The sequence below is a fragment of the Chrysemys picta genome, chromosome 8 (assembly GCF_011386835.1).
Source record: "Chrysemys picta bellii isolate R12L10 chromosome 8, ASM1138683v2, whole genome shotgun sequence".
NCBI lineage: Eukaryota > Metazoa > Chordata > Testudines > Emydidae > Chrysemys > Chrysemys picta.
The window spans coordinates 94,657,826-94,684,148 of record NC_088798.1 but is presented as its reverse complement, the minus strand read 5'-3'; the positions used below and the strand labels follow the sequence as shown (position 1 = coordinate 94,684,148).

The 26,323-nt window shown below is 44.6% G+C and overlaps 1 protein-coding gene across 7 annotated transcripts in view; it reads left to right on the top strand.

The window, feature by feature from the left end:
- Nucleotides 1–26,323, top strand: part of ARHGAP26 (Rho GTPase activating protein 26) — a 597,030-nt gene that overhangs the window by 494,231 nt on the left and 76,476 nt on the right. For all 7 annotated transcript variants that reach the window (XM_042850866.2, XM_042850865.2, XM_065554977.1 and 4 more), the window contains 2 exons: nt 7,046–7,187; nt 14,440–14,593. In XM_042850866.2, the coding sequence (XP_042706800.1) occupies nt 7,046–7,187; nt 14,440–14,593 (296 nt within the window). The remainder of the gene's footprint in view (nt 1–7,045; nt 7,188–14,439; nt 14,594–26,323) is intronic.

Below are 26,323 nucleotides of genomic sequence, written 5' to 3'. Positions count from 1 at the left end.
GTTTCCTTCTCATACACTGTATCCAGCAACCTTCCAGCAGTGTAGCTTTGCTGCTTGGAGTGTAGCCTGGTTGTAATGATTGAACCACGTAATGAACTATTTGTTCTGAACAAGATGAAAAGGAGAATTTGTTGCATAAATGATGAACCGAGCAATCTTGTAATCTATGGAGTCTTGCTGGCATTTGTTGGTCCTGATTACGAACTCATCCATGTTTTTACTGGATGATGAAGTCTTCTTCTTTTTTTTAATATAGGTAATTTACTGTCTGACGTATGTTTAGTTGCAGCACAGCTGGTGGTACCAGTAGATGACTGAAGTTGTAGATGTTGCAGATGATGGATGTTCATAACCCCTTATATCTAAGCTAGGCCCTGAATAAAATGGTGTATAAAAAAAAAAGTCACACTCAGTCACTGAGTATGACCGTCATCCCTTGCAGTGGGAACTCTCTCAACAGCCCTTGGCCCCGTCACTACATTCCCTCTCTGAGCTGGATCAAAGATGTTTGATCTGTAACATTCTGCCTGCTGCTGTAGATTCACAGTTAATACTAGATTAAAGCTAGCTTGGGTAACATGCTGCCGCAATTAAACCTCCCAATTGCAGTGTAGATATACCCAAAGAGAGACAGCGGCAGAGCTATGATTATAATTTGCAAATCATGGCAGCTAGTCCCTTGCTCTAGCTGTTAAACTGCCTCTCTGTATGTTAATTGGAGCCTTTATGTGTGAGTAATAAAACACAGGTTTAATCCATGGAGAATGGATTTTGAGTGAGTGCTACACTTAAACACTTTTACATAAGGGTAAATCTCAGCTTTGGGAAATGGAGTCCCCTGTTTGAGTCCCAGCAGCAGGGTTGTCTCCACATTTTCTGTTAAAGAGATCTTTAGCAATTTCAAAAATGTCAAAGTCAAATATGGAGTAAATTATTTACCTTCTAATCCTTTGTTTCTTCATGGCCTGAAGAGGAGACCGGAAACGGACATCAGCACTTTCTTAAATTTAGCTATTTATTGATTCCTCTCTTGTCCATTGTAAGCAACTACTTCTACCTTCAGTGCTACATGATGCTCAAAGGGGACATATATAGTGGATTTCAATATCCGTGCTACTATGCCAGATGGTTTCCCCCTCTGTCATCCATTTTATCTCAATAGGCCCAATACACTTAGAATTTGAAAGAGCAGCCTTAGCAAAGCTCTCCTCCTTGTCTTCTCCAGTCTTCAGAATAGAGGTCTTCAGAGGCTGCATCCTCTGGGAGTTTCCCAGGCTTCAGTAGAGCAACCACTGTTGTCTGTCGCCAGCTTGTTGGCACTTCTCCGGTTCTATGCATGGCAGTAAAAAGCGCCGCCAGCCATTCCTGTTCCCGTCTCCCCAGATTCTTGAGAAACTCTGGAGGGATGTCATCAACCCCTGCAACTTTGTGGCTTTTGGTTTCCAACAGCGCAACATTGATCTCCTCAACAGAATATGGGGAAGAGAGTGGGGATTCCTCTGGTCATTGTTGAAGGTTTCTGCGAAGTTCCCGCTGGCATGTAATCTTAGCTGTGGGCATCTTGCTCTTAGAAAGAAGATGAGAAGTAACAACATTTGCTGTCCCTTTTGCTGAGTGTTGTGTTACTGGCTGGGATCCTCCAAGTTGCCGCAAAAGAACCCATGCCTTACGACTCAAATGGGTGAAATCAAGGCTTTCAACGGTCTCTTTCCACCTTTCTAGGCACACCGAATTCAAGGACTCAAGCAGCGCAGTGGCTTTATCTGGGTTGCCGCTCTTTTCATATTCCCTCAGGAGAGACTCGTATTCTTTTGTCCAGCAGGGGGTGAAAGCCTTGTGGTGACCACACGGGATGTACTTCTTAGTGGTCGATGTTAGGATGTTTGTAAAACAACCGTAGGTATCGGGTTTGAGCTATGGGATCAGAGATTGTGTTTCTGAAGTGTAGACAGGTTAATCAACCTTGCGGAAATTCCAACGTGGCTTTGGCACAGACTGCAGAAGAGGCACTTCCAGGCCATTCTGGAAGATGATTGGGCGATGTTGATTACGAGGGAAGTGGCTCAGGATGGTTCTTGTTGTGGCCAGTGGGAGAGCTGCACTATTATGGGTCACAAAACACAGGTCAGGGTTGTGATCCGTTGTCCACCTCACAGACCAAAAAGATCCAGATTGCTTCAGATCATCGAGCAGGTGGAGGTTTCAAGGGAGGCCCATTCTGTGATCTGCTCCCTGTCTGTGTTATTTGAGCGGTATCCCCAGTGGAAGGGAAGATAAGATGGGATCAGGCCACATGATGTTAGGTGGCTTGTATTGTTTACTATAATGATGTCCCTAATTCTAACCATGTTGATCTCTCGTCCACTGGTCGATGATTCTTCCAAAACTTCCACATCCTCTAATCCATTTCTCGTGTACGCTGCTAGCCCATGTTTTGGATAGTTGACAGCAGCGATTTTAGTATAGCCATAGATTTTATGTCTGGCAGCTTTATCTTCTTCTTTCACATGTGTTTCTTGGAGGGCCATAATGTCAATGTGATGGTCTTTGAGGGTCCTCAAGTGGTAATCTGCTTTTTCCCTGGACATCCCGTCTACATTAAATGGGTATATTCGGAGGACTGGCCCAACTGTTCTTTTTTTGGTCCTGGAAAGGGCAGTTTGAGAAAGCATAATCATTGCTACGTTCACCGGGAGGTTGGTAAAATGACGTCCAGTGGCCAGTTGACAACCTTGATATGTTGGTGGATTTGCACAAAACACAGAGCAGAAAAAACACCAGCACTTAACAGAAGCACCCGGTGAGGTTGTCGTCTTGCTCCTGCTGTGCTGAGTAAATTAAGCACACAGAACCACATGATCGAGCTGTGATCATTAACAGCAGCTCAACATGCTATTATCCTGCTGTTACCCAGGGCTGCAAATTGTCTATGAAATGACTGTCTTGATCTGCTAAAATGTGGGCTTTTGCAAGGCCAGCAACTCTTTTTTAATTTTTGGAGTTGGAACACCAAGGAAAATACGAAGGGTTGGGGGGAGAACGGTGTTATAAAAACTTTAGGTTTAATAAAAGACGCTTATAAAATAGCAGAAAGACCATTGGGGAGGGTATTTTCTGAACCTTGTACGAGAGAAGTGATCTCAGTGAATGGAGGGTAGGCTACAAACCAGATACACGTCACTCTGTAAATAAGTATTTAGCAATCCGCAAAGGGTAGATTAGATGGAAAGGAAACAATGATAAAGTTGATATAGCAGCTGAGAATGTGTAGCCTCTTTTGTGCAAAGTGATCTCCAGGTCTGCAAAATTGCATCACTGAATTTATGAGCACAAGACTCAGTGATTATCTGATCTCACCCATTGTGCGAACATGAGGATCAATTAAAATTTTTAACTGCAAGGCAAAATTATGTAGATTATCACGGATGAGATGCTGCGCTTATAGGTTTAATTAAATTGGTTTATAATGGGTTCCAGCAAAATTAAAACCACACGGTCTCGATTGAGCCTTATTTAGTTAGAAGTTACATACATATTTGCTTTAAAGCATGTGACTGGTTTTTCTGTTTTGTTTTGTTTGTTTTTTGTCGGAAGTTAATTTTCAACTCTCTGTGAGAAACAATAACACACAATTCAATTAGTAAATAACGTTTTGTTTTGTTTTTTTATTTGTTTGGGTTTTTTCTAGTGCAACTCTCATGCAGAGTGTTGTATCGATGGGAGATCCAAATACAAGAGCAAAAGAAAGAAAGTTAAAACATTTATTCTGATTAAGGAATTACTGTATGGGCAAGGCTAGTCATTAGCCCTACCATTTCAGTAGATAAAAATCCCTAATGGAGCAGAGTTGGGGACTAGCATTTTGTAACACATCTCTTGTCTCCTGGGTCAGGTGACCTAGAATACAAGAAAGTGGGGGCTTTGGTGGATCCTACTTGAAGTGTCAGTCTTCCTTTTTGGTATGACAAGTTATACCAGTGTTGTAATAATTTTTTCTCATTGAAGTGAGTGGGAGGCTTTAAGAAACCTAGACTGAAAAGCAAATGTGTCTGAATCTTAGGTGGTCCACCCCCAGTACTTGGGGGTCCACCCCCTGTACCGGATGAGTTATTCACAAGGAGAAAGGGATCTATGTCAGATACGCAGGGCAGCCATTGGCTGTTGGTCACTCTTAGGGAGCAAGCGTGGCATGTGAAATGGACCAAGCTACTGTGAGAGCAATTGTGGCTTGGCACTCCTTCAGCTGATACATAAAGCAAAACTGTGTGAATGAATGTGCAAGTTAGATATGTAGATCTTGAAAAGGAGCATTCAAGTAGGAATATCCGTTCTGTCTTGCAGCGTGTCCAGCAACTTACACTCACAGGCAGCTTTTCATTTATCAGGGTCTTCATCGCTGGCCCTGAATATGAAAATAATTTTTGCAAAGTGAGTAATCACCACTTCCTGTTCCTTTACACAGTATGCAGCTAGTACAGTGGTTTTCAAACTTTTTTTTCTGGGGACCCAGTTGAAGAAAATTGTTGATGCCCGAGACCCAACGGAGCTGGGGATGAGGGGTTTGGGGTGTCGGAGGGGCTCAGGGCTGGGGCAGAGGGTTGGGGTGCGGGGGTGAGGGCTGCGGGGTGGGGCTGGGAATGAGGGGTTCAAGATGCGGGAGGGGGCTCTGGGCTGGGGCAGGGGTTGGGGTGCGGGAAGGGGTCAGGGCTGGGGATGAGGGGTTTGGGGTACAGGAGGGGCTTTGGGTTTGGAGGGGCTCAGGGCTAGGGCAGGGGGTTGGGGTGTGGGAGGGGGTCAGGGCTCTGGGATGGGGGTGCAGGCTCTGGCGTGGGGCCAGGGATGAGAGATTTGGGGTGCAGGAAGGGGTTCCAGGTTTGAGGGGGCTCAGGGCAGGGGCTTGAGGCACGGCCTTGCCTCTGGCGGCTCCCAGGCAGCGGTGCAGCCGGCGTGCACCGTGGACCAGGCTGCGCCCCGGAAGCAGCCAGCAGCAGGTCTCAGGGTGGGGAAAGCGCGCGAGCCCCATGGACCCCCTGCCTAGAAGCTGGACCTGCTGCTGGCCACTTGCGGGGCACACCGCAGTGTCAGAAAAGGTAGGCACTAGCTTGCCTTAGCTGGGCAGCGCCGCCAATGGGACTTCTAACGTCCCAGTTGGCGGTGCTGACCAGAGCGACCCAGTGCCTGACATGCTGCGACCCACGGTTTGAAAAACACTGGCCTAGTACAGTGGTTCTCAAACTTTAGCAACCCCAAGACCCCCATTTTGATTTAAAATTTTTCACGGACCCCCCCACTCAGCCCCAGGTCCCGCTCCCACTCACCCCTTCCCCCAAGGCCACACCTCTTCCCGCCCCTGCTCCGCCCCTGCCCTTCTTCCCCACCACCTCCCCTGGGTGTACTCCATCCCCACTCCTCCCCCTCCCTCCCAGTGCCTCCTGCACCCCACTAAACAGCTGTTCCCCGGCGTGCAGGAGGCACTGGGAGGAAGGGGGAGGAGTTGATGGAGGGAGGAGGAGGAGTTGATCAGCGGTGCCCTTGGACCCCTTGAAGTACCCTCGCAGACCCCAGTTTGAGAAACGCTGGCCTAGTATATAGAAGCTCTGCTTGAACAGTATTTACAGATAGGAAATCTGGTTGATGTGCTGTCAGTTGTGGGATGTAGAGAACTTGATTATCCACACAGATAAGCTGCTGTTGGTTGGTTTCCCCTGGAAAAAGTTGCAGTAGAAAATGGAGATCAGCTTTTTTAAAGAGCCAAATATGTGCCATCCTCAGAAGCGTATAACACTTCAGCAGGTTGAGTTAAATTATCAGGCCACCTGAATTTTCATGGACATAAAGTGAAACAATCACCCTGGCAATCGTGTAGCTGAAGTATTAGTATTGGTCAAGACTTATATCTTCGGCAAGGCCTACTTATTATCAGCTTCCCAGTTAATTAGAATAATTTAAATACCACTTCTTAAAGGACCCTAAGCGCTAACATTTACCACTGACCCTACTTTTTGATAACCTTCAGGAGAGATGTGACATTAAAATAGCTGATTAAGGCTTCTGTGGTTTTGCATTTATTTTTAAAAATTAGTGTGGAGATTTTTTAGTCACAAAACAATAAAGCAATGAATTTCTGGCAGCTATTTATACTAGTTGGCAGCCAGAATTTTTTAGCTTTTATACAGGGGATTGGATACATCTGAAAGCACTATTATAGTTGTGTCCTGGCTGAGTGTCTTGCATTCATGGAGGAGTGGGGAGTGAGGTGTTTTTGAAATAACAGTTTCTACAGTCCTAGTGTTGAGCAGCCTTACTTCCCATTGCAGCCACTGCCTTTGAAGAATTGAGGCCCAAAGGGCTAGAGCAGAAAATGGCACCGAAGTGTGTGTTTAATGCATTCTTGCTAGGGGAGCCCTTGAAAGAGTAGCCTTGAGGGATCCCCAGTGCTTTTTGAACCCTGGATTAAAGAAAAGAAACAAATGGCTCCCAAAATGCTGCCGTTTCAGTTCATCCCGTTTAAAAATTCCATTCCCTTTAGGAAAAATTCGATAACTTAGTTTTCACACAGCTGTGCATGGGAGTAACGAAGAAATTCACAAGCTGGTTGGCTTCACTAGACCCTGTGAACTGCCAGCCTATGGGGCGCAGCTACACAGCATGCAGATTTAAATATATAGCTATCTATTTATTTTTACTTTCTGTATGTCAACTTTCACAGCCAGCTGCTAAGCATAAGCCAGCCTTCTAAGTGGGAAGGGTATGAGGCTACGAGAATTACTCATGTTTTACTAATTAGCAAGAAAAGCCTTGGTGAGGAGCAGAGGAAAGGGGAGTGCAATGGGTGTGGGGGTGGAATTTAACATGACACTGTCTGTGCCCTGAAAAGGTGACCTGTCAAACAGTTGACTTTTAAAGGCTGTTCCTTTCATTATTGTGACTCTGTGCTAATAACTGAGTTCCCCTCCATCCCCTGTTTCATAGCAACACTTGACCTTTCTTTTAAAAAAAACAAAAGAAAAACAAGCCCACCAAACCCCCATCCTTTTATTTATAGATATTTAACACTGTACCGGAGACGCTACCACCAAACTCGCAGCTGCTGCTAATATCTCATAAGAAGAATACTGATTCAAAGCCTCCTTCCTGCAGTGAGAGACCATTAACACTCTTCCACACGGCACAGGCCAATGAAAACCGTAAGTATGTCAATCCTAGAGGCAGTGAGTTGTGTTACAATGCTGTACTGTTATCTACTCAGAAGGTTTCTTATCATGACTGATGGGGCTAAGTTCTCACACCACAGGATACGATGCTTGCTCATTAACTTCAATAAGAGTGATACTTATCCTATAGTATGAAGGGGGCCCCAGGCTTCTAAACCATCATATTAATAGAGAGAGCTAAAGCTTGTCTAGCCCCCGAGCTCTTACCCCTAGGGCTTGAAATTAGGCTGCATAAAAATAGCAGTGTAGAAAGTTGATATCCCTTCCCTATCTCATTTAGTTTTACACTCTCTCATTCTCATGTATTCCATAACCCTCCATACTATCCTCTATTGGCTGCTTGGTATATATTAGTTAACTCGGAGCAGAACATCTGCAGCAAGGACAACTACCCAGTTCAGCCTTCAGAGAGATGCTTTTGGACATCAATAGATGTTTTTCCTTTTAAAGAAACAGAAATTTCAGCCATCGGGTTTTACATCCCTCCTAGGAATATGTCCCACTTCAGTTTAAAAATCTCCTAGACCATCAGTCCATTATTATTACTACTATTTAGTATTTAACTTTTTTGTCTACGGATCTGAAAGTCCCTGTCCACACGCCAAATGTCCTCCATGTAATTTAGCCTAAGGTCTGCTCCACTGGCACAAATGATCCAATAGGGACAGTTCTGTGATCCCTGGACAGCAAAATCCAAGATGTTCCAGGTACACCAATCTCCTTGCCTGACATGCCCCCATGTACCAAGGTGGAAGAGAAAGAGTAGCGTAATTATGTTGGCTTTACACTACATGAGTTTCCCCCTGTGCCAAGGGAATCCTCAAATGCCATATTTGGGTAACTTTCTGGCTGCCTTGCCTTAGTAGTGACCAAGGATCTGGCCCATAATCCTTAAAGGAATAGAGCTGCTAGAAGAATGTTTGTTTTATTTGGAATGAAGCTGTGTGTTGCCGGTTTCTAATGCATTAGCAGCCATGTTGCATTGCATTAGTATCCCTAGTTCTAAAGACCTAATCAACAAAGTGAAGATGGGTTGAGACCCCCCTCTCCCCATTTTTTTAAGTGTCTGTTAAAAATGTTAGGCTGATAGTCCTCTGTTCACAGAAAAGGGTTCAGCTCACCCAAAATGTCAGAGTTTTGACTTGGAAGGATCACCTCTGTATGGTGGTTCTGCCTCCATGGCTTACTCAGACCTTGGCAACTCAACTCTCACTTCCATCAGCACAGCTAATGCTGGTAACATCTGTGGATTTTTTTTAATGTGGTCAACCATCTGTTGGAAAATGGGCTGAGAGCACTGAACAGCCTGCCATTTTCTAGTGACCACACTTCAAAACAGATGTTGGAAAAAGTGGAGATGGTTCAGAGAAGAGCATCAAGAATGATTTGAATCCTGCATTACACTGAGATACTTAAGGAACTCAGTCTATTTAGCTCATCAAAAAGAACAGATAAGGCGATCATGGTCTATAAGTAATGAGGGCTCTTTAATCTAAAGATAAAGGCATAAGAAGAGGTAATGGCTGGAAATTGAAGAGCTAAGCAAATTAAAAATGGAAACGAGATGCAAATTTTTGACATTGAGGTCAGTTTAACCACTGGAAAAACTTGAAGGATGTAGTGAATTTTCTGTCACACGAAACATTTAAAATCAAAATCAGATATCTGTCTAAAATAGATGCTCTAATTCAGCCACAAACTCTTACGCTTAATTCAGAAGTTACAGGGTGAAGCTCTGTGGCCTGTGTTATGCAGATTAGATTAGTATAATGATATCTTCTGGCTTTAAAATCTATGAATCTGTGAATCTTTGCTTGCTATTGACCTTGGCTGCATTTGAACCAGAAGTAGAGTACGTGGATTTAAAATAAGAGAAACCTGTTTTAGTATCACATTTCATTCCTTACCATTTCCCCCCACTTTATAGATAATGTTCTAGCATCTTGTTCTTTTATTTTGATATAATAAGGCACTTATCTCATCATTTGAATGCGGTTTGTGGATAACCTGTATCATAGTATCCTGAGCCCAGTTCTCATCCAACAGTAATTGCAATGACTTCTACAAAAGCAGAAAATTACTGGAAGCATGACCAGAAGAAGCTGGAGATTTAGGAAAGACTCAACTGAATCTTTGTTTGCAATGCTTTTTTATCATAGATTGCAAAGGATTCTAGCTAAAGCAGTGTGAAATCGGACTTGGTGATGCATTATTTGCTCTTGGACAGAAAAGGCGTGAAATGAGACTGGCTGAAGAGTTTAATCTGAAGTGGGTTTGTTTTTTTTAAATGAGGGAGACGATTGCAGAAAACACAAGATTCAAACCTCCCTTACGCGTGGGCTGCATTTCAGTGTTTTTTCATTTCCCGAGGGTATTTTATGTGGGAACTTGAAAAGAGAACTTGTGTATGTGATTTATTAATGGAAGCTTTATTATCTGGGGGAGCTGGAACAAATCTTAGCTGTCTGTTCTGGGCTGTTCAAGGAGTGCTGCAGACAGAAGGAAAGCCTGCTCCACACAAGTGCATGTTATCATAACCTCTGGGCATGCCATGACTAAGCTACTGTACAGTTTATTATCCAGCAGTCCAGAACTAGAACTTTTTCAGGTATGACTCTCCAAGTGCCCTCTGAATCAGACAGGCACTTTATAAAGTGACTTTTCTGCCTTCTGTATAACAGAAAGGAATTTGTTCTACGCTATTTATTGTTTCATTTTTGGAGATATCTGGCCAACTAAACTGTCACAATGAAGAAACCTTAACTGACACTGTTTAAGTGTTCAAAATAGAGTTTTGGCCTTTTAAAACGGGGGGAAAGAATTTAAAAACACCAAAAACAACTTCGCTCCCAACTTCCTCAGATGAAACATCCTCAGCTCCCCTGGCTGAGAATGATTTCAATTTAATACATACTGGTATCCCCTTTGAAATTATCCAGGCAGTTGACATAGTTTTGATAGGTTCAAGGGCGTTATTTTCACAGGTTAGCCTTGCACAGAAAGTGCATGAAAACAACAAGCTGCTTGATGGAGATGACAATCTGCTAACTCAGAAATCTAGACTCCTCACTGCCTGCCATCAGATCAGTTCAGTTAGGTCTAGGTACAGAATATAATGAAATACAGGCCTTTCCAGATCTACGCTAGGGGGAGATTACATTGAAAAAAAATAAAAATACCCTAGATAAAATAATGCTACAATCTGGTGTGACTTTGGCTGGCCTGTTTCTAAATCTTTAAATATGACTAATTTTCCTCTTAATTTATCCCCAGTTCAGTGTTCTCCTAATGTCACCGGAATGGAGCCGTCACACCAATTTCTCACTTCTGTCCTCTCTTCTGTGGATGACCCCTTTCATTACAAAGAGTTCCCTCCCTCCCGCCCCCAGCCAGGCTGACTGAATTTCAGAAACCTCTTGCAATCACATTATTACGTTACCTCTCGTAGGGTATGTCTATGCTTTTGAGCTGGGGGTGTGATTCCCCGCTCGAGGAGACATATTCATGTGAGCTGTCATCAAGCTAAAATGCTAAAAATAGTGCAGTCACGGCAGCACAAGTGGCAGGGGGCTAGCCCCCCTGAGAGCGTGTCCCTCAGAGATGTTAGGTAGGTACTCAGGGCAGTTAGCCACTCCTGCTGCTGCAGCCATCGTCTATCTTTTTAGTGCGTTCACTCAATGAGAGCTAGCACAAGTGGAATCACACTCTCAGTTCAACGTTTAAACATACCCTTAATGGGAACTAATGGCGCTGAAAACAAAACCACGGTATAAGTTCCCACCGTACTCATCGCCGTGCATTCTCTTGTCTCATCCATCCTCATTTCCTTCCTGCTATGCTGAGATCTCTCTGAGCTATACCAAAGTGATGCCTTAAGTTGCCTATGACTACTGACCAGTCTACTCCTCCATCCCCAGACACTTCTTTCGTACAATACACATAAGGACACTTACCTATTTCATTAATGACAATAGAATTAGTCTCGATTTAGTGTAGGTGAGAACAGAAAATGGCTCCTAGTTTCCAGAAGTGCAAAGAACAGGGGGGACGACAGGTGGATAGAACTACCGGAGGTTTCTCATAATGATAGCCAATGGCCCTATGCTCAAACCACGTTGCCAGTGGCTTCTGCAAAAAAGGTTGGGTGTCAGGATCCCTGTGGCATTTGTCCTTTCCTAGTTGTATTAAATTGGTTAGTTACAGCAGCCCGGGAGCACAGTGTGGTTTAGTGGAAAGGGCACTGGATTGGTAGTCAGGAAACCTGGGGTCTAGTCCCAGTTCTGTCACAACCTGTTCTGTGACCTTGGGCAAGTCCCATCGCTTTGCTTTAATTGGTCTGTGATATCCAGGACATCTATGAACCTCTCGGTGCCTTTGTTAACCCTTTTCAGCCTCTCTCTGTCCTGTTTATTTAGACTGTGGACACTTGGACGTAGGGGCTGTTTTTCCCTGTGTGTTTGCACTGTGATTAACACAGGAGTCCGAATCTCAGATGAGGCCTCTAGACACTACATGAATATAGCCCAATAATAACTAATAATACAGCAAAACTATAAAAAGTGGTTGTATTCCAGAAGTTGCTTTTCTGAGTGCCATAACATGCAACCCTCACATGGATAGGGCTAGTTTTCTAATAACTGTACCCGTTTTATGATGCTGGTTTTACAAGAATGAAACCAGACCCTGTTTTAAACCTACACAATAATCTTTAAAGAAAACACGAAGAGGTGCTGTTTGTCCTCCAGACAAGGATTCCTCAGCCCTCTATAATGTTTGCTGTCAGCGTGTATAGTGCACCTCTCAGAAGCATAAACATTAAAAATGTAATCACATACAGAAATAAATCCAAATTGACTATGTCACCAGTAAACTGAAAAACTTTCCACCCCACAAAAGATTAAGATTCTGCCCTTGTTCTGTCATCTGCCACCACCGAGAACAGCCTAGCTCCATCCTCTTTGGAACCCCCTTTCAGGTAGTTGAAAGCAGCTATCAAATCCCCTTCATTCGTCTCTTCTGCAGACTAAACAATCCCAGTTTACTCAGCCTCTCCTCATAAATCATGTGCCCCAGCCCCCCTAATCATTTTCGTTGCCCTCCGCTGGACTCTCTCCAATTTGTCCACATCCTTTCTGTAGTGAGCTGTGTAGAAGATGCCTAACCACACTGTTTGCCCAGCAGGGCTTCTAGTTTCTTTCATTAAATTCACTTGCAAAATATTGTTAAACTCAAATTAATCCGAATTTTCTAAAAGTACTTGCACACACCGAGAGAGAGAGAGAGAGAGAGAAACCGTCGATTCAAACAAATGTAAACCTTGGAAAAATTCAGACCTTGATCTGGGTCTATCTCTGGTGTGCCCGGTTTGGTTGCAAGGCTACACATCTGGCTCTCCTCATACCCAGGCTGGCCTACTCTAGAACACCTTTGGCAATCCGGTGCTTTGAAAGGGTGTTCAGATTATTACAATTGTCCCGACTCAGGTTTTTGTCTCTCTGGTGGTCCTAATGGTAATTAACCCAAACATGTCACCGCATCCAATTCCATTGATCTTAAATAAAATATACATTTATTTGCATAGGAGACCAGAATTGCAAAATAACAGGAAATAAACCCATCTGGTTGGACACAATGACAAAGGTCCCAATCCAGTGTTACAAAGTGTAAAAACATTATCTGCAGCATAGATGAACAAAGTGTGTGTCTCTCTGAGCTGACAGATTGAGAGAAGCTGTTAATAGTCTTGAGTCATAGTTCTGGCATGTGTATCCAAGGTTTTCTTTATGCCCTTGTCCATGACCCCTCTGTTAATATAGTCTTCATCCCTTTGAAGTGGTGATGAAGAGGTTACTCATTGCCATGCTCTATTATGGTTGTGACAAGATTGTTTCTAAGTTATTTCACAGTACTGCAGAGGATTTCTTCCTCTTGTGTATCCAAAATTAGTTTTTAATATTACAGAGGTGTTCCACTCATATTGTTTATGTTGGATTTCTGTTCTGTTCCTTGTTCCTCTGTATACAAAAATATAGATGCACATAAGTTTTTCCCCAGAATCCAGCAGAGATACCTGATCGGAAGAAACTGGGAATAAGTGATTCATATAATTCTCGTTAGCTTTGTTGATAGCCTTTAGTACAATACAAATGGAATATCCCTGCTTTGGAAGATTAACTGTTAAAGAGGTGTTCTCTATGATTTTTAGTCCAGCCGAGGGACACCACCTCTCTTCATGATTACATTGTCTTCGATGACAGAGAAGCAGCCCAAACTCTGGGACCCTCCCATCTCGCAGGGTCTTAGAGTCGGTCTCTAGCCCGAGCCTGAATGTCTATACTGCAATTAAACAACCCTGTAGCGTGAGCCCGAGTCAGCTGGCATGGGCCCAACCATGGGTTTTTCATTGCAGGGTAGATATGCCCTTAGAAACATGTATGTGCTTCAAAAAGAGATGCGAGTGATTCAGTGGCACTGTTCCCTCTGAGTCAGGACAGAATCAGTGCTTCTGTGGTGTAGGATGGTGAGGTGAAAAGTATAGTGTAGTGCTAGAAATGCTCTTTCAATGAGACATAAAACAGAGGTGCTGGACCATAGCACTAATTACAAGAATAGATGTTAATACAGCCGGATGGAAAATGGAAAAAAAATGTCTTAACATTTTCTTTGTTTATGTCAACATCTCATTATTGACTATGGAGCTACTTGGGAAATAGCTCTAATTGTTAACCTAGTACCATCTTAGGTAGTAGCATTTTGCCTAACTAAATTTCAGTTGGATAATCTGTTCTTTAGTTTCTGTTCTGTACTGTTGCTTTGCAATGTTTCACCCTAGACATGGCTGAATTTCAGTGATGGATAAATTGATCGCTGCGTATAATTTTGAATGTTTATTTAAAGTGTGCCTAGGGCTTTGGAATTTTTGAGTGTAAGATGATATTAGTGGCCTGAGATAACCCGTGAATGTTTTACTTACCACAAATGTCCTTAAGTAAAAAGTATTTGCATCATCAGAATAAGAGGAACTCATGTTTCATACAGTTTCAGCTTTAAAGAATAGTATAGGTGAAGAAACATCTATATACTCTGTGTACTTCCCTGGGATCCACATAAAGACATAAGCTATTAATAGGAACTGTTCTACCTTGCAAAAGTCTGTTCTTTACTTTCTAACAACTTAATAGGTTTTACTTAATGATAGTAATGTATATTTGTTGATGTTTTTTAGAGGAGACAAGGAACAGTATCATCAACTCCAGCTTGGAATCTGTCATCTCTTCAAACGTCAACAGCTTCCTCCACTCCAACAGCACTCTCCGACCCAACCTGAACTCAAGTGACCCTGACCTAGAAGTAATTAAACCTAGTCGGCCAAACTCACTGTAAGTACAGTGATAATTAGTATGTCATAGGATCTCTGTCTAGCCAACCTATATATCTTCAATCAGAGCACATTTTAGTGTGAGTCAAAGCAGTCTGTTGAATATAATTTAACATTCTGTTTTTTTAATGGGAGCATAGTAATGTGCATTGCATTTTTAACTTGGTCTACATTTTAGAATTAGTTAGTGTTTTTTATACCTGTTGGCTACTTTGTGCTCTAATTATTTTGAGTGTCTGGGGTATTTTGATCATTTTCAAGTAGATCTTTACATTATTGTTTGCACTATTGTGAAGTATCTGGTGTTAAACTCTGGGAAGCATAGAGGAAAGTAAATAAAGAAATAAGTAAATAAAACAGTGGAACACAGCATTAATGGAATTGTTTTCTTCCTACTTTGTTAAAAGCTAAGACTGCTGTCAGTACAGTTGGTCTCCAGCCAAATGTGTGCCCTTGCTTCTGATATTACTTCCCTCATCAGGAAAGTTTAAGGCAAAAAATAGCTTTAATGATGACTCCCAGGGGATGGCTGAGTTATTGTGAAGTCTCCTGAACCAGTCACAGCTTAGCTGTGGCATATGCTGTTGAGGGGAATTTCCTTCCTTTTCGGGCTTTGCTGTGTCTGTCGATATTTTCTCACAGACCCTCCCCTTCCCACAGATCTGAAGGTCTGAACAGATCCCAACCAGACTCTGTGGAACTCTTACAAGCCCAAGCCAAGTTTAGAGTGTCTCCCAGTTTTTCTGCCTTTTTCAATGTGCTTCTATATGCCACTTAATAAATCACGTCAACAGACATCTCTTTAGAACGACTAAGAAGAATGCTGCACTAGCTAGGGTCCTGTGACAAGAATGGCATTGGCGTCATGATGTGACCTAATGTCTAAGGAAGAGTCCCTCTTCCCTTACCCTGTCCACTCCTTCCTTGCTGTACACTTCAAAGGGTGCAAATTTCCACTCTGCTATAAAAGCATTCTGGTCCCTTGGTCATGAATCATAGAATCAGAAACATAGGACTGGAAGGGACCTTGATAGGTTGTCTAGTCCAGATGAAGCTTCCTACTTTAGCCGCTGTATCTGTTCTTGTGATTAACAACCTAAGATTTAGTAAATTGGGGAAGTGAATGAGTTTGTCAGCAGTGCAGAGCTATTATCTGTAGAGTTTTGAAAAACAAGGCTGTTGTCTATACTGAGAGTAGTTTTTTGAGCTGGGTGGGACTGTCTCTATATTTGTTATATCATATCATGTAAAGATTTAGGCCCACATTTGTAGAATTTGAAATGGGCAAAAAATAGGCCCATACTGCAATTTGTGTAATTCCCTGTGTAAATGACGCGCGCACTCATTATCATGCGCATGTTTTTGAAACTCCAAGTTCTGGTTTCTGTCAATAGGTTTTACTTCACTCCATTGATTCTTGTTGTCATTAGAACATGGATATTATAAATGAGGGATCCGACTAATGAAATAAGGTTTTGAGTATCTGGTGTTTACACCTTGGGTAGCTCCAATTTGGTCTACAGGAGCTTGAAGGGTTCCTAGTGTCACTGATTGTCTGTTCTTGAAGTCTTTTCTACCCTACACAATATGTGATCTGCAGGGGTGAAGGGGTGTAAGCTAGTAATTGTTACTTTCACTAAACAAAGTTTTTCTCCAATATTTTATTCATGAGACTTCTAGGCTATACACAAAAGACTATACACAAAACCCCATCTTGGGTTGTAATTGCTGGTAAGTGGGGAATTTTTGTTTCCCAGGGATTTTTCTTCCAAGAGATTCTTTGGTTTCTACCTGCTGAATGATGATTTTTGAATACTTTTTTGGAACCTCAGGAACCAATGGCATCTGCTGGAAGAGTTCCTTGGAAGGGGGATGGTACTCCCCCAAATAAAACCCCTCTACATCTCCCAAGGAGATATAGTGTAATGAAGGGACAACTGGCCATGACAGACCGCACCAACACATAGGATGGGTATGACCCAAATCCCGCTTAGGCAAAGTGCAGCCTTGATGACCGCAACTTCCTGGAAGTCCAAAATAGCCCTGAGAGGCACATTCCATGTCACCACATGGCAAATGTCAACACTGAACAGAACTGGGTGCAGGACCGGTCTTATAAAAGAACTCACTCATTATAGGATCATAATCACCAGCATCACCGAGGCATGTCTGCCACAGAGCGATCCTTCCACAGTAACTTGAGCAATCATCCTCCGCTCCAGTGGTCCACACCAAACTCAAGGTGTGACACTCATTATTAGACAACTTCTAGCACAGACTTCAACCACCTGGAAACCCATTTCTCGATGCTTTTACTATGCTTGGCTCCAACATCATCATGAACATCTGTCTGTCATTGTGGCCTACGCACCTATGGAAGACCTGCAGAAAAGGATGCATTCTATCACCAACTAGCAGCAAAAATCCAATCAACTCCACCACAACACACTGCTACTGCTCGGAAATTTCAGTCCTGTGACTGGCTGCGATTGAACTGGGTATGAAACCACGATAGGTCCTTTTGGTTCAGGTTCCCCAAATGACACCGCCACCTGGCTTTTGACACGGTGTGTCACCGAGCTCTTGTCTTTTATGGGGTCCTGGTTTAGATTCCTTAACAATCGTCGCTGGACCTGGATTTCAAATAATGGATGTGGTATGAAAGAAATTGACCATATCCTTATCAGAAATCACTCTATAATGAAATCTCAATGGGTCTTCAGCAGTGCAGACACACCAGCAAACTCAGACCATAAACTAGATGTCACTCAATTCTCACTCCATCTTCCAACATCTCCATCGCCTTGCAAGCCAGATGTCCACCCAAAGTACAATATCTAGCATCTGTCCAAGGATCCTGTTGAAGCTGTGATGTACACACAGGTTGTTGAGGATCACATGGAGATCGTCTTGAGTGGCATACATAATGCTATATCACATGCTGCACTGAAACAATCCGCTTCAAACCATCACACAAGAAACCTTGGCTTTCTGAATAGGACTTTTATATATTTGTGAAAAAGGCAGAAGCACACAAGTACGGAGATGTCCAAGAATGTAAACAGCTGAAAAGGCATTTTCCGGGTCATGGCAAAACATGACTCTGAGATCTACACCAACTCCCTGGCCGACAAAGCCGAAGACGGCCTAAAATGCAACAATCTGCTGCCTGCCTACTGAGCCATTATACGCCTGGCAGGCAGCCATGAACATCTTTTTAACATCCCCATCATGAAACCAAACGGCTCTCCCGGTTCATCGATGAATGATGTCCTGGACAGATGGAAAACACATTATGAAGATGTGCTGAACCACACACTTGCCGACAACTGTCCAGTTTGCTACGTGACCTAGCAAACTGCACAGCTGCAGATGCAAGGACAAACACTGAGGCCTGGTCTATACTACCCGCCTGAATCGGCGGGTAGAAATCGACCTCTCGGGGATCGATTTATCGCGTCCCGTCGGGACGCGACAATCGATCCCCGAATCGGCGCTCTAACTCCACCAGCGGAGGTGGTAGTAAGCGCCGCCGACAAAAAGCGGCAGAAGTCGATTTTGCCGCCGTCCTCACAACGGGGTAAGTCGGCTGTAATACGTCGAATTCAGCTACGCTATTCACGTAGCTGAATTTGCGTATCTTAAATCGACTCCCCGCTGTAGTGTAGATGTACCCTCAGCCTCATCACTTGAGGAAGTACAAAATCCCATCCAAAAATTACGGAATAGATGTGCTGCTGGACCTGATGGTATTCCACCCATGCTGCACAAAGTTGCCTTGGAACCAGTGAGCATCAGCCTGCATCAGCTGTTCTTAAGTGTGGGCATCAGGCAAAGTACTAGCAGAATGGAAAGATGGCATCACAGTGTCCCTGTACAAGGGCAAAGGATCTCACACTGAGTGTGGCAGCTACTAGCCAACCCCACTATTATCTGTCCCTGGAAAGTTTTTTGCTTACATTCTGGTTGGAAGGATACACCCACTCCTTAAGACATAATTGTCACAGCAGTCAGATTTTGCTGTTGGGTGATGGACAACAGACCCTGTCCTTACCCTTCAGCTTCTGCTGAGCAGCACCAAGAATTTAACTGTCCATTTCATGTGGCATATATCAACATCAGAGTGTCTTTTGATTCGGTCCTTTGTCTCTCACTGAAAGGAGTTGGCATTCCAGATGTTCTGCTACTCCGGTACCAGTGCAAGAGTGTGCATCAGTTCATGGCTTTTGATGTGTTTCTACACATCATCAGGTGTGAAGCAGTGATGCATTCTCGCCTCAGCAGTATTCTGTCAAGCTATCAATTAGATATTAGGACATGACGCTCCAAATGTCACACTTAAGGTTGGTCAAGAAGTGTTCACCAACCAAGATTATGCCAAAAATATGCTGCTTGCTTGTGGAGAAGTCAGAGAATTTCAGCCCCGCTCTTCAAGATATCCAAGATGCCTCTCGCACTATGGGGTTGACCACCTCATGGCAGAAGACAAGGTCTATCTCCTCAGAGCTGGGCCACCAGAACTCCAGTGGTGGGTGGGAGAGGTTGTCAAGTACTGTGACATTTCACACAAAGAGAGTGGAGAGTGTTTACGAATTCATCTACTTAGTCTGCAAGCAGAGTTCACACAAACTTTAGTTAATAGGTCTCGCTGCCTGCTGCATGAAGGCCAAGTGTTGCTTATGGATCTAGAAACGTCTTTGCACTAACACAAAGTTTGGGATCTATCAAATCTGGATACTATTTATATTGCTGTATGGATCAGAAACCTGAGCCCTCTTACAGGCAGGCTTGGAGCAGCTAGAGGCATTCCTTTTATGTTGTCAGCACCAAATCATGAGTATAATGTGGTTTGACTTCGTGCAAGACAGCATAATCTCCCAGAGATCTGGCCTTCCTTCAGTTGCTCATTATATTCAAAAGTGGTATTGCATGCTCTTTGGCCATGTCACCAGGATAGACAAAAGCACCCGAGCATGTCATGCTCCCAAACTGTCCCTTGACGCATGAAGAGGTGCATGCCCTAACCCTACCTGCTGCTGCCTGTGGGGCTGCCCCAGAGATTCATGGACTTGCAGGATTGAGTGAGATCTGGAAACTCCACTACATAATACCTAGTGCAATTCAGTCAGCTGTGGTCACTCTGGTTGGTGCAACAGTTCTCAGTAGACTATGTGTATTTGATGATGATGGTTGATGCTAACGCTTACTTCACAGTATGTGCCTTGGGTTTTGTGTGAACATAGCTAACATGGTTCAGTCTACTCTGCACAAACCAATTCTGTTCTCCCAGTTCTTGGCTGTATTCCTGTTCTTACTGTTTGTTGAAGTGTATTAGTTTGTCTTTAAATATTTGCCTTGAACCTCATTTGCCATCCCATGTAAAAATCATGTTGCTAATTTCTGTTGACAGCACTCTAGTAATTAAATTACCAACCCATTCTCTGCTGTATGCTGATATTTTTTACCAGCCAATACTGGCTAATGGTGTTTAATCTTTGCTTTCGGTTGTAGGGAGCACCTTATTCTTTTGGATGTGTTGGAGGGAACACCATGTACAGAAAGGCTCATTTGCTTGCTTAGTGTAGAGAAGGAACATGGATTTTTAAACATCTCTGTTTTTTTTCTGTATACACTATGTTGGTGCTGTATAAAGCAAGCTTGATCATTACTGTTATTTTACTCTGTTTGGGACATGCTTGCTGTTCGATGAAGTGACGGTTATTTTGAGCATGTCCTTTTATAACACGGTGTTCCAACAAGACTGCCATCCAAGCTCCTTGCATACATTGCTTGTCTCACTGAAGTGTATGAATGGTGGAAAATGTGTTTAGGCTGCTTTAAGGAAAAGATGGTGCTTATCTTGTTTTTATTTTATTATTTTTACTACTGTAATGTCTAGAGACCCCAACTGAGGTCAGAGCCCAGTTGTGCTGTGCACGTGGTTCACACATGGTAAGGAACAGTCCCTGTTGGGAATGAAACCCCTAGACTCCTGCTTTCCAGACTGGTGTCCCAGCCACGGGGCAATGCTACCTCTCCTGATAGAAGAGCCACTAAGAAGCCCATATAGCTATTGTGAGATAAACTTGACAGCTTATAAAGAGAAGATGTGTGCTATTTTTGGCGGATCTGGAGTGTTTTCCCCTTTGCGGATAGCATTCTGTTGGTGCATGTCAGAAATCCAGTGTTGATTGTTAATGATGAGAACAAGGAGGTGTGCTGTTGGTTGCCACTGGGGAAGAAATTGAGTGAGTACTAGCAGAATTCATCCCTCTAGCTCCAGAACGACATTGTTTACGAGTTGCATTTTGTTGTTAACAGAATGACTGTCAATACCAGACATTCAGAACCAGGGCCGGCTTTAGGACCTGCGGGGCCCAATTCCACGGTCCGGGTCTTCGGCAGCACAGGGTCCACTCGACGTCTTCCGCGGCATTGAAGGACCCTCTGCCGCCGAAATGCTGCCAAAGACCCCGGAGCGCCCCCCCCCCCCCCCCCCCGCCGCCAAAATGCCGCCGAAGACCCCGGCGCAGACCCGCCGCCACCAAAATGCTGCCTGAGTGGACCGCCGCCGGGTGAGCCTAAGGCGCGGAGCGCAGGGCCCTCTTACTCGTGGAGCCCGATTCCAGGGAATCGGCCTAAAGCCAGCCCTGTTCAGAACGCCAGTATTGATTGCATCATTTGCGATTATTACTGTGTGTGGTATAGCCAAGTAATTGCTCTATAAAACAGTGTTTTGCTTTTTCAACATGCTGAATAATTTGGATTTTTGCAGTAAATCCTTGAACAGTTACAGAAACTGAAGTCAATCCACTGTATTTGCTTTAGTAGTGCAAGAGTCACCACATTCCTTAGAATTTACCTAATTCAGAATTGCTGTGTACGTCACAGTGAAGACTTCAGGGAGCCTTCCACTCTACATGCCTTCAAGAATCCAGCTAAATTCTGTTTATGCTTATGAGCCCCATCTTTCAGTTCTAACTCATTGATTATTTCTTCTTCCCTGCTCCCATCCCTCTTTTTCCACTCCCTGTCATCCCTGTGTCAGGGCTACCATATTTCAGATGTCCTTCAGAGATGATTAAAGTAGGGTTACCATTCGTCCGGATTCCCCCGGACATGTCCGGCTTTTTCGGGTTAAAAATAGCGTCCGGGGGGAATTTGTCACTGTCCGGACTTCCCCTCCTCCCCCGCCCCCATGCAGAGCGTGCGCGCGGCTTACAAAGCAGCCGGTTCTCCAACAGCCAAAGCCAGAGCCCTGCTTGCACTTCCCCCTCCTCCCTCCTGAAACTTGACACCCTCCCTCCCTGCACTCACAGATCGCTGGCGGCCGTTCGTCTGGAGCTCCGAGCCTGCTGCCCTCCCCCGCTGTCGAGCACGTGGCTCTGCAGCACAGTAAGGGGGCTGGGGGTCAGAGAAGCGGCAGGGAGGTTCTGGGGGAGGGGGGGGTAATCAAGAGACAGGGAGCATGGGGGAGGGTTGGATGGGTCAGGGAGTTCCGGGGGGGGCTGTCTGGGGGTTGGGGGTGTAAGGTTTTGGGTAGTCAGGGTACAGGTGGGGGGGTCTCAGGAGGGGGCAGTTAGGGGACAAGGAGCGGGGGGTGTGTGTTTGGGAGTTCTGGGGGGGGGGCTGTCTGGGGGTTGGGGGTGTAAGGTTTTGGGCAGTCAGGGTACAGGTGGGGGGGGGTCTCAGGAGGGGGCAGTTAGGGGACAAGGAACAGGGAGGCTTAGGTAGGGGGTGGGGTTCTGGAGGGCAGTTAGGAGCACAGGTCCCAGGAGGGGGCAGTCAGGGGACAAGGAGCGGGGGGGGGGGGGGTCGGGAGTTCGGGGCGGGCTTTCTGGGGGAGGGTGGATAAGGTTTTGGGCAGTCAGGGTACAGGTAGGAGGTAGGGTCCTGGGGGACAGTTGGGGGGGGTCTTAGGAGGGGGCAGTTAGGGGACAAGGAACAGGGAGTCTTAGATAGGGGGTGGGGTTCTGGAGGGCAGTTAGGAGCAGGGGTCCCAGGAGGGGGCAGTCAGGGGACAGGGAGCAGAGGGGTTTAGATGGGTCAGGAGTTCTGGGGGGGGGGGCTGTCAGGGGACAAGAGGCAGGGAGGCTTAGGGAGGGGGTGGAGTCCTGGGGGGCAGTCAGGGGACAAGGAGTGGGGGGGAGGGTTGGGGGTTCTGAGGGGGCAGGAAGTGGGAGGGAGTGGAAGGGGCAGGGGCGTGGCTAGGACAGGATGGGGGCGGGGCTAGGGTGGGGCTCCTCCCGTCCTCTTTTTTGATTGTTGAAATATGGTAACCCTAATTAAAGCTACCCTGCCCTTTGGCTAACAGTTCATCAAATCTCTGTCAGGATGGTGACATGTAACCATGACGTCAGCTGAATCACAAAATGTGCAGTCAAGGAGTCTTAACATTCCAAGTGTGGGGAGGAAGGAAGTGACTCTTTCTCTCTTCTTTAAAACAAACACACACACAAAAAAACCCCAGGAATTACTTCAGAGCAAGAAACTCCTTGCACAACAGGTGCAGTCATAGGATCTAGGAATATATAGTCACCTCACTTGGAAAAAGTTAATCTTGCTCACAAAGGGGTAGTACTGGCAGTGGATGAGGTTAATAATTTGATCATTTGATTCAAGATACTCAAGTAGTTTAGGACTAAAATTTGGCCTACTTTGATTTTCTAGTGCCTAAATATCTCATTTAAAATTCAAAGTCACCAGTCAATTATTAGGAAATTAAAGAAAGAGAGAGATAATAGCCTTTTTTAATGAATGGTCCTTCGCTGTTTTTGTTCTGTTGATGCGGCACTATCCAGTAGAAGGAATACAAGTTGACCAACCAATCCCTGTTTCTAGTGGACTAGAGTTAATTGTTTTAGTGCCTTAGCTGTGCATTTCCATACTTTCAAATGTTTGAACTTCTTATACTTCGAATGAATTTGTCCTGGCATTGTGTTGATGTTACTGAAGGAAGCAAACAAAACAAGCTATCCAATGTTGTTTATTTTGTGCCAGACAAGGAACACAGTTGAGGATCAGAACTGGATCAGAACAAAAGAGGGCAAAACTGGTACAGGAAAAATTGTAGATCCTAAGTGATTTACAAAGAGCAAAAAGTTAGAAAGAAGGAAAAAGTGAAATCTACTTTCTCTGGGGCTGCCGGCCCTCTGCTTATGCTGGGAATGGCTATAACTGCAGCTAAGAAATAGGTGTGAACACACAGCACCTTAGGGCATGGCTACACTTGCAGATGTAGAGGGCTGTAAGTTAAACCCGCCTTCGGAGAGCGCAGTAGGAAAAGCTCTGCAGTCTGTCCACACTGACAGCTTCAAGGACACTGGCGTGGCCACATTTGCGGCACTTGCAGCGGCATTGGGAGTGGTGCATTATGGGCAGCTATCCCAGCATGCAAGTGACTGCAGCGTGCTTTTCAAATGGGCGGTGGGGTGGAGTGTGACAGGGAATGTGTTGTGTGTATGTGGGAGGAGAGAGAGTGGGTTTTTGGGGTGCTGAGAGTGTGTCAGCATGCTGTCTTGTAAGTTCAGACCCTCCCCCTCCCCTAGCGAACAGTAAATGTTTGCTTTTTCTTGGAACTGATAAGCAGCCGGCTTCTCCGAAATGGAGCTTTGAAAGAGCATTTCCGCATTCCTGCAGCCGATTTCACAACAATGACAAGAGTGGCCACTTGAATTAAGGGGATTATGGGACATTTCCGGAGGCTGATCACAGCGCAGTAACGCAACAGCTTGTTCACACTGGCGCCGCGGCGCTCCAGCAGGGGCGCAGCAAACGTTATTCCACTTGCCAAGGTGGACTACCAGGAGCACTGTAGCTGCAGAGTCAGAGTGCTCTATGTGCCTTGCCAGTGTGGACGGAGAGTGAGCTAGGGCGCCTGGGGCTGCTTTATTGTGCTGTAACTCACAAGTGTAGCCAAGGCCTTAGAACCAGCAGACCTGCTCAAAAAATAGTATTCTCTCTGACACCCAGTGCCTTCTCCCCACAAACACAAAATGACAAAATACAACAGCTCTCTCTTCTATTCTCCCCCTTTAACACACAGGTTTTAAGTCATTTTTTGTTGACACACCTGCGGTCTTCACCAAAGCTTTTAATTACCTGCCAAAACCAAGCAGCCCTTTACATTTCAGTGGCCGGTTTGAGTCTGAAGTACAAACAAGGCCTGATTTAAAATCAAACTTGTATCTATTTTAGTTGCTATCTTGGCTGCTTGTAAAGTCTAATTTAGCTTTAGTTTGATGAAAGCTATAAGGTTTCATGGAGAAGTATCAGGGAAGTCTGAAGGTTCCTTCTTCTGTTCTTTTTATCAGTAAGATGCTGGCCCTTGTACCAAGCTGTGTGGGGTGACCCTGGACTTTATTTCTGTTGTCCTAGAGAGAAATTAGCCTTCTAATTCTTGGCATCCTCTCAGGAGCCCTGGAGACCCACCCTGTTCCCTCTTCTTTGAGCTCCAGCATCATTCTAGATCCCATGCTCTAATCTTCTGGTTGAGAGAGACCATAATTGCCATCCATCTTCACTTTATCCCATTCAGGGGTTTTGCTTCCAACTACAACAGTTTAGAGGGGTGACAGGCTATTTAATGAGAAGGGACTCCCCTGTCCCTCACTATCACTAGCTAACTATTGGCCCCACAGAGAGCCGTAGCTAATGAGCACAATAAGACAGCCTCTACCCATTACAAGCAGTGACAGCTCTGCATGCCTGTTCCAGTTCAGACAGATTACAGCTTACTTGGGCCAGTGTCTCGCGTTTGTTTGGGCTACAGTCTAGCATTACTAGAATGGACGCTAAAGAACTAATAAACCTGATGGTCATTAAACAGCTTGTTGGTTTTATATACTTCATAGGAGCTTTGATTTCTCCATTGTTGCCATTTTCCTTTTCCATATATAATTCCAGCCTTTGCTCTCAATTTTCTGCCTGCACTTTTGCATCTTGTGCTAAATGTGCTGGCAGGTTTGATCTGGGAATGGCCTGCAGTTAGGCTTTTAAAAACTTCAAATCAAATGTTCGCTGGTTAAAAGCCCTGCATGTTATGTTGTTGCCTGGTGACACTGGTGAGTGTTGTATGAGCTCTCAATTACTGGCTTGGCTTTGCAACACTGCCACATAAACATCACACAGCTTGGTCAGTGTAACAGCTGCTAAATTTGGAAGTACACTGCAGCCAGCAGAAATACTCCAACGGCCAAATTCTGGCCATTATAGGAAATAGCCGCAATGCAAAGTTTTACTTTCTGCAAAAGTAGTGTTAATGTGTGTCCCTATCTCATCCATTCCTCAAGCTCCAGGCAAATCACTCCTCAAAACACAAGAGTAATCTGCATGGATGAGTGACATTTATTGGGCCCATTGCTGTTCTTGGGGTGGACCTAAGGGTCATGCCCCCTAAGACTGTTCCACAGTGTCCATCAATGGCTTTGATCATGGAGTGGTGGCTCCACAAGTTTGAAGGGGAGCCAGATTCTGGAAAAATTTCATCCATTCTCCCTTTTTTGCATACAGCTTTCTGCTGTGCAGTACGCACAGCTGTCTCAAAATCAGTAACTGAATACATATGCAGACTTAGAAAAATGCAGATAATTGGGGTTTCTGACAAAAATCTTAAAAATAAGTTCCTCTTGTCTATACTTGCAAAGACCTGAATTCAGACTCTTCCAAACCACCTGCAGGAACTAAGGCATATCCATTCATCATCTCTCCCTGCCCTGCTTTTGAACTGTCA